The following is an 8,643-nucleotide window of genomic DNA, read 5'->3' on the forward strand; positions in this document are numbered from 1 at the left end:
CAGAAGTTAAGAAATGAGGAGAGAGATAGGCGAACCAGGAGATAGCCTAAAACAATGAATCGGCACTCAGCCAATCACCCCCATGCTGTAATGCCTAACGGCGGTCCCGTGGAGGGTGAGAAACTGGTGTAGGGCGGTGGTTTTAGTGGGTAAGAATCCCACACACGGATAGGTACGGGCCTATCCGTGTCTTTTGAATATTTCCAACGACCCTTGTAAAAAAAACAAAAAAAAAAACATAAGAAACTATTAATAAATAATTCAAAACACTATCCAATTATAGTCTCAAAACCTTTATTTCTTTTACACGTCCAACGTTTCGGCCATCTTCAGGGACAATCTACTCAATATCACTATGAAAACATATAATTTAATACTTTAAAAGCTTCATTCAGGCTATTCTGGCCAAGTCAAAACATTTATATCTAATAAGTCAATTATCCATTAAAAACCATAGTCAAAATTATTTCTCTGCACACACTATTAATACACTTTTTAGTGTGTGGAGAGAAATAATTTTGACTATGGTTTTTAATGGATAATTGACTTATTAGATATAAATGTTTTGACCTGGGCAGAGTAGCCTGAATGAAGTTTTTGAGTTGTTAAATTATATGTTTTCATAGTGATATTGAGTAGATTGTCCCTGAAGATGGCCGAATTGGCCGAAACGTTGGACGTCTAAAAGAAATAAAGGTTTTGAGACTATAATTGGATAGTGTTTTGAATTATTTATTAAGAAATTAACAAAAAAATTTAAGATTATAAATAAATAAGAAACTATGTAAAGGCAAGAGGCAGCTCCCAACGAGACCGAATGTTGTAGACAGTATTGTCAAATCACTATTCCCTGAACAGGCGAATACTATTGAAAGACAATATATATAAGGGATTTTCCACAAATCACGCAGGAAGAGATAGAGGACATCGCCTCGGACCTAAAACATGGCAAGGCACCAGGATTGGATGGAATTCCTAATGTAGCTCTGAAGGTGGCTCTCAGGAATCGACCGGATCTTTTCATCGATCTCTTCAATTCGTGCATTCGTGAAGGCTCAATTCCGAAACCTTGGAAGAGACAGCGCCTCGTACTCATTCCAAAGAGTAAGGGAGGACTGGAGGACCCGTCAACCTATCGTCCAATTTGCTGATTGGATACCATGGGTAAGGCATTCGAGAAGATCCTTTCCCTCAGGCTACAAGAGTTCACGGAGGGAGTTAATGGCCTCTCGCGTGCTCAATACGGATTTCGTAAAGAGCGATCCACGATAGATGCTGTTGGATTGGTAGTCGAGATGGCCCGCACAGCAATTGCAGGAGCAAGGTGGAGGAGAGGTGCTAAGTGTTATGCAGCAATCATCACGCTAGACGTTAATAATGCCATTGACACTGCAAGATGGACCTGTATAATAGATGCCCTACGGACTATGGCGGTGCCAGCCTATTTTATGAGAGTTCTCACAGACTACTTCAAAGATAGAGTTCTGTTTTATTTTTCAGACACTGGCCAAAGGAGTTACAAGGTGACTGGTGGTGTCCCACAGGGCTCGGTATTAGGCCCTCTTCTGTGGAACGTCATGTACGACGTAATCTTCAAATTGACAATGCCGGAGGGAGCCATGTAGAATTCGCAGATGAGCATGCAGTAGTAGTGGCGGCGAGGTACTTAGAAGAAGTTACCCTCATCGCTAACCAGGCTGTTGCTACGGTCCGAGGTTGGCTGTCTTCGGTAGGCCTACACAACTTGCAGATCACAAGACCGAAGTTCTCCTAGTAACTAGCAGGAAGCAGATTGAGTCTATCACTGTAACGGTGGGTAGGCACGAAATTCGTTCCCAGTCTTGCTTAAAATACCTAGGAGTTATGATCGATGCACTTCTCCGCTTTAATCTTCACACGGAGTATTTCAGTGCCAAATCTGCTAAAGTAGCATCCTTTTTGTCACAGCTCAGTTAGAGAGGTCCTTACACTGTTGAAATACGGTTAGTTTGGAATTTATAGTATTCTACCTTATTTCCTTTTTGTAACTATTTGTATCTGTTTTTAGCCCTGATGAAGCCCTGCAACGTGGGGCGAAACGTTGGCTCAATAAAATAGTATAATTATTTACTATTTGAGTTTTTTTTTTACCGCACCCGGACCATATTCCATTCATCTATACATACGGTCAATCAATAATCTTCCAGTTTTTTAATTATGGTTTTACGATAGGTTTCTTTTATAAAGCATTGGATAGATCTTACGTACATCTTCCATATCTTGGGCGGTTTTTTTTAATTTTATTTTTTAAGTTCCTCTGCTTTAACAGTTGAAACATCCCTGTAATATTATTTCTAAGTTTATGGAATGCATATTGTAGTTACTAAAAGCTTAAAAATGTTTAAATAAAAATATTGGATAAATTTTCATTTAAGATAATATAAAAATTTACTCAAAATTTTTATTTAAGAAACAATAAGAACAACTCCGTTTAAGTAACTTTTTTGTGTTCTAATATTAATAACAATGGTATACTTTTAGTTTTTTCTTAGTGTAGTAAAAATAAATTGTTTTATTTCAATTCACAATTTGTAAAATAAAATAGTATTAAAAAATCTATTTATTGGTAAGCTAGGTTTTAGCACACTATGCACCTAGCCTTGATCTAGCCTCCCGTGCAAATGGGCCCAAACCTTGGTTACCATTAAAATATCATGATACCATTAAATATTCTATATATTGTACCTTTAATCACCGCCACCCGAACCATCTTCCGGCAAAGTGAAATAAATTAAATAAATACCGTAGCTTGAAATAATATTGTAAATATTGTTGAGATCTATGCGGTAATCCTTCAAAATGAACTCAAATAAAATTTGCCAGTTGAAAATATGACTGTGATTTTATTTTTTCCGTTTTTTCCTCGTTGGTTGAACAAAAAAATATCGATATCTCAAAGTAATTGTTGTTTTCGCCTTAGCGTTCGCAGCGTAAACAAACACGCTGCCAGTTCGTGCTTGTTCTGCTAGTGACCGACATTCCTCGGCTTGTACAAACAGCAGATGATGGCATCCTCTATAAATATACTACCAAGATGCCTCGCCTATTTCCAGAAAGTCTTTTTTCCTCCTAGCCTACGATAGGAAAGACCGACTTGAAATGTCGGATCTATTTTTAGAATTGAAATGAGCTTCCTGGAATAGTTTGTTGAGAGGAGGCCGTTAGGTTGGGGGCGGAGCCAGAGGCAGTGGAGGGGGTAGGAGGGGGGTGCGTGGAGGGGATGTGACTCCAGTTCAGTGCCTCAGCGAGCCTGCAAGTGTTAGTGCTAGACATGGACACCAAGTCGCTCTGGTCGCCGTCCATCATCGCTGCCGCTGTCACATCCCTCTTCAAGCTGCCTGCCAAAAAGAAGATGAACAAGATAAAGGTATGTAGCTTCCAGTTTGACTATTTGATACTTGTGCTCGCAAAATTATTGCTTCTCTACCGCCATCTATACAAATGCCTGTTGATACAAAATATATTTTCCTCTGGTTCTATTACATTTGTTTATAGTGATCCTATTGCTGCTGTCCTATTTCTCGGTGCAGCAAAGGTTGCATAAGGAGCCCCCCTACCTCCCTAGCGCTGGCCCACTTGTCACTTTCACCTGATGCATTTTTGACATTCCAAAGCGTTGTGGGCTCTCTCCATCCAGCAACAATTGCATCCTTCCCACAACAATCCTCTACGCTTTCCACAGCATTCCTCCCAGTCCTAATGCTATTAATTTCTAATTAAACTTTTAGCTGAAGTGCCCCGAAGAATAGTTGAACAAGTGGACAATAGATAAGATATTATTTATTATAATATCTTCCGATTATATCTACGCCGTTTTTCCATTATTAGAGTGATTGCATGAATTAATAATGTCGATTTTGAACCGACTAACTAAATGATGGTGATGTTATGATGAGCCAATGACTGACGCTTACGGCCTCGCGTTGGAGGGCAGTGTTTCGACTCGAGTTTGGATATCATTCCTTTTTTTTATCGAATTAATTGTAGACATTTTTGATCTGCCTCCCTTTGTAATATGTAATTGAATATTTTAAAATTGTATTACTATTGATCTTTTATAATATTGTAAACTCAAATACCTACGTTTTATATTTGGATTCCCGTGTATATTATTATTTATTCTTGAACTATATTTCTCAGTTCAAAAATGCTAATGGTATTTTGGAAAATGATTCATTGAGCCTGTGTAACTAATAACAGGAAGAGGGGGTCCTTCCCAAGGTGCGCTAAACAAATATATATATATATATTTTATACTATGTAAGTTGATTTTTGACCTGCTTTCTCTCTGTTCTTTATTACAAGGAAGCCTCTTTTCGATTAGTCGTTTAATTCATTGTGTAGGTAATTTTTTTTTTTTACTCAATTAAACAATTTAAAAACATTATCGATAAATACATTTATCAACTTTCTCTTTTGTCTATGTATCTTATAAGATTTATTTATAGTATATGTAATATTTATTATTGTTTATTTTGTTTTTTACAACCTATAATTGTAGTGACGTAGCTTTGGCATTGATTTTTTATCCGTTGATCCTATTAGCTGCTGTATTTTAAAAGTTAAATCCAAATAGTTGGCGTGTCTAAGATAAATCTCGATTTTTATTATTTTTTTTCGGCGTTTTGACTGTTGTTTTTAAAAACATAATATGACGAAAAGACCCATATTTCTTATTCATTCATCGTGTGATGTACCTGGCTATGGTTTTCCTTCTCCTCTCCTTCTAGGAAGTCGCTGTCGGAGAAGTTCTGCGTTTAGGGCTATCTACTGACTACGCTTATGGTTATTTTGCCAACGACGAATAAATAAATTGAATTCTGTCAGAAATATACTTTGCTGTTACCTGTGAATAGCGCCTGTAAATAAAGACAAAACAAAAATAAAGTCGGCTGTGGAGGGGGGAGGGAATGTAGGTCATCCCCATCGAGCGACCTCAATACTGGCAGCCCTGTCGAAATGGTTGCACGTCGGCGGTCTGCTGCACTGCATTGCATTGCATTTCATCCCTAACTCTCTTTGCATAACATCTTGTAATTGCATATTTTGACTAAGGGCCCCTTCCAGGGCAAAAATAAATGAAAAAAGGAATTCTCATCCAATATTGAGGAAAATAGATAAGTTGACCTGACCTCAACTCGACATAATAATGAATAATTTATAATGCGAATATTATAAACAATTACATGTTAAGGAAATTAATCCTCGAACAGTTAAAAGAAAAATGCATATACTAAAGAAAATATACATACTAAAGAAGTGCAGTCGTTGGACTTAAAAAGAAATAGAAACGGACAAAAGAAAACAAATACTTAATACCTCTTTTCTTGTTACGTTATTAAAATTAAATTTCCAGACAGTGGTAATATAGATCAGAAAGATCATTCACTACATATTTAAAGAGATATAAATCAAATAATAACTAAAAACAAAACTTGAACTTAAGCCAAAATAATATCTGGAACAGATTCAATCCTTTGTACAACCTGGGGATCTCAGGAGCTAGCTTCTGTGAAGGAAAAATAGGACTACGGGAAATCCCAGCGCTTCTCAACTAGTATTGAGAACCAGTGGAGGATGTGTGAGGGCGCTAGTTGCCAGAATTATAGTATAGTTGTTTACAATAGGTATCTGAGCCAATCCTTCGGGGATGATTGTAGATATGGATAAAACGTAAGAAATCCAAACAGATATAATTATTTATACTGGACATATGCAACAATACTATATATTCCACACATTGCAATGTGACTAATAATACAATATACATTTTCTTTTGTTTAAAATTACAGTTATGTTAAAACAATCAAATTTATGGGATACATATAGCTAATGGACTTTTTTTCTTATTTGTTCATGTAATTCAATTGTTCAATGTTTTCAATATTTGTATTTTGATATATAGTATTCTATCGTATATTTTGTTTGCTATTTATTTTAAAATCTAGTATTTTATTATATATTTTGTTTACTGTTTATTTTCAACTAGATATTTAAAAGTCGCCGCCCACTCCCTTAATTCTTCACACCTCCCTATTATAATTTTCGAATTACCTTTTCGAAATATCCCAACTGATATAACATGTAAATATTATTTTATCATTTATTTAATATTTCTTTCTTTTATTATTGATGTGCTTCTCTTGTATTGATATTGTATGTACTGTTGATTGTGGGGCATTCTATTATTAGCAATGTAACATTATTATTTTTAAATTATGGTGAGGGATGCGGTCAGAAGAGAGCTGACAGTTTCGTATTGACCTGATGTTGTGACAGCACCCCTCACCATAATTTCCGTTAATGCGGTCAATAATTTATATATATTATTATTTTTAACTTGTTAGTAGTTTTATATACCAGCTCAAAGACACATGTATAAGTGAGGTTAGGATAAATAGCCGACTGAGAGATAAGATAGACCGTGGGCTGTGGCACATGCCTTTCAGCTCTTGCTGTAAAGAAATAGTGCAATATCGAAATTCCAGTTTGAATTTATTTATTTATTATTTCAGTCTTTCTTTCTTCTTTATTAAACCTCTTTATTATGTATACATCCTGATAGCATTAAAGTTTTGGTGTGGTATTCAATAATAAACCGTTATATAATCGTTTACTTTATTGCATCATTTATTAATGAGCTGTTACATAATTGGAATATATTGAACGCTAATCCTAAATAGTAATAGTTTATTGGATTTCATATAACTTTCAATTGTCAACTAACCTCACTGTTTCCTCGCGGATGTGATTCCCATGGCGATAAACAACTTTGAATCACAAGGAAAAGACGCACTTTGAACTGAAAGATATCTCTTGGGAATTTCCGCCTCAAGTTTCCTCGTTGATAGATCGATCCAGTCGTTCGTTTTTCCCAGTCCTCTATTAGATCCTGTTGTCGTTATCGGGTTGCGACTTATCCTTTGGCGGAAGTCGGCCAAGGATCCCCTTTTTAGGCGTCTAGCCGGTGTGTCGTTTTCGCCTTTTTCTTTATGACCGCCAGGTTGCGGTTTACGATGTTACGATATCTTTTTTACTTGTATTGACTTATATATTACAGAATCGTTTTTGGTCATTCCGCTTTTTATATTCCACGTATTAACAGATGGATGCGCTCATCTAATAGTATTTGTACTTGGAGGTCGTAAATAGACTGTAGGTTATGATTCCTGCCTATAATTAGAGGAGGTAGAGGTGATGGCTGTGAGGTCTGGCTTGGCACGCGGTCGCTCTCTCGTTTCGACGTCAAGCTAAGTGCTAATACGTAGCTCGTATTGCTCACTGACTGTCCATTCTAGTCTTTTAATGAATTGGCCCGGTATAGATGAGGTATGTGGTCACATCATTTATTTTCGAAGGCTTTTAAGTCTCAATCAGTACTTGCCGCTACACCGTCATTCAGAAGGAAGGCCAAACGATGACCTCCAGACGTGTTTTTTTCACCGTCTACTATCTTCGTTTTTAGACTTGTGCAAAACTTGCTGTTTATCATTGCTATTACTACGGGATGCGGCCGTTACTCAACACAAAATGTCTCTTATTCGAAATACCTGGATATTGAACTGTTTTTTTTCTTCTTGAATACACTAGAGTTCCCCTACAATGCGACCCCCCCCCCTATTGTTAACGGAAATCCAGTTTTCTCAACTGGATTTAGGCGCATGCTTGAGAACGTCCCGAACAAAGAAAGGAGACAGTTAGTGAAGGAAGGGATGATCTATTGAGGGCATGGGGTGATAAGGCGGTAACCTTAGGGGCAGGTGGGCTACCCTCTGGCGCCTGGGGCCACGTATACTCCAGACCCTGTTCATTAGTTTATTATGTCTTAATCGTTAATATAGAATAATTCTTCGTTATAATTTTTCAGTAGTTATAGATTATAAATATATTTTTTTTATGTAATTGGTTTCTAAAGTTACTTATACATAATCTAGCTCTTCCACCCCGTTTATTGCGCTGTTGGGAGTAACTCGAGTAGGCGGCTATCGACGAGCCCTTCCCACGTGCCTAAGGGCCTGTGACGTAGCGATGGCGTCACCTTTTGCGTCATCAATGACGTCGCGGATCGATGGAAGGGCCCATACCGCAGCCTTCCCTTTAGACCTACTGCGTCACTCCGCTCTCCGCCATAGCCGAGTGAGGTCGGACTGTCATCTGTTGGAGTTCTGTTAGTCTCGAAACTCATTATCGATAAGTCTATCTTTCATATTCGATATCAGATATTATATATTTATTATTATGATTATTCCATATTAGCTTACCACATAGTTTACAATTGATTATTAATGACCATTCAGTCAATTAAAGCTCCGAGATGTTGTCGATTATTGTGTTTGCTTCGTTGGATCAAATTGATATAGCTATATCTGTGACTGTTAACTCGATGCCGAGGTTCGAACTTGACACACATCTCGCTCGACCTGTCAAAGGACGCCTCGACTCCCCTCAACCATGGCCACATCGTCCTTTGACGGCAGCTTTCACGGTGTAAGCTTTTCGCAAAATACGCAGCTTGTGTTATCGGCTTGTTTCTTGGATAATTTTCTGTAATGTTTAACCAAGTAAAAACAAACTGACATGTTCACTAAACAAAAGGAAAAAAAA

The 8,643-nt window shown here is 37.3% G+C and overlaps 1 protein-coding gene across 2 annotated transcripts in view; it reads left to right on the top strand.

Annotated features, from left to right (window-relative positions):
- The window catches only part of Pdk1 (Phosphoinositide-dependent kinase 1), a 256,004-nt gene that overhangs the window by 221,890 nt on the left and 25,471 nt on the right, over positions 1 to 8,643 (top strand). Inside the window, exon 1 of one of the 2 annotated variants that reach the window (XM_014435335.2) lies at positions 3,272 to 3,406. The exons of the other annotated variant lie outside the window; for it this stretch is intronic. Within the exon in view, the coding sequence (XP_014290821.1) occupies positions 3,311 to 3,406 (96 nt within the window). The 5' untranslated portion in view covers positions 3,272 to 3,310. Of the gene's footprint in view, positions 1 to 3,271; positions 3,407 to 8,643 lie in introns of those variants that run through there. 2 annotated transcript variants of the gene reach the window in all.

The sequence above is a fragment of the Halyomorpha halys genome, unplaced genomic scaffold (genome assembly GCF_000696795.3).
Source record: "Halyomorpha halys isolate HHAL.00 unplaced genomic scaffold, Hhal_1.1 Scaffold49.1, whole genome shotgun sequence".
Lineage (NCBI taxonomy): Eukaryota > Metazoa > Arthropoda > Insecta > Hemiptera > Pentatomidae > Halyomorpha > Halyomorpha halys.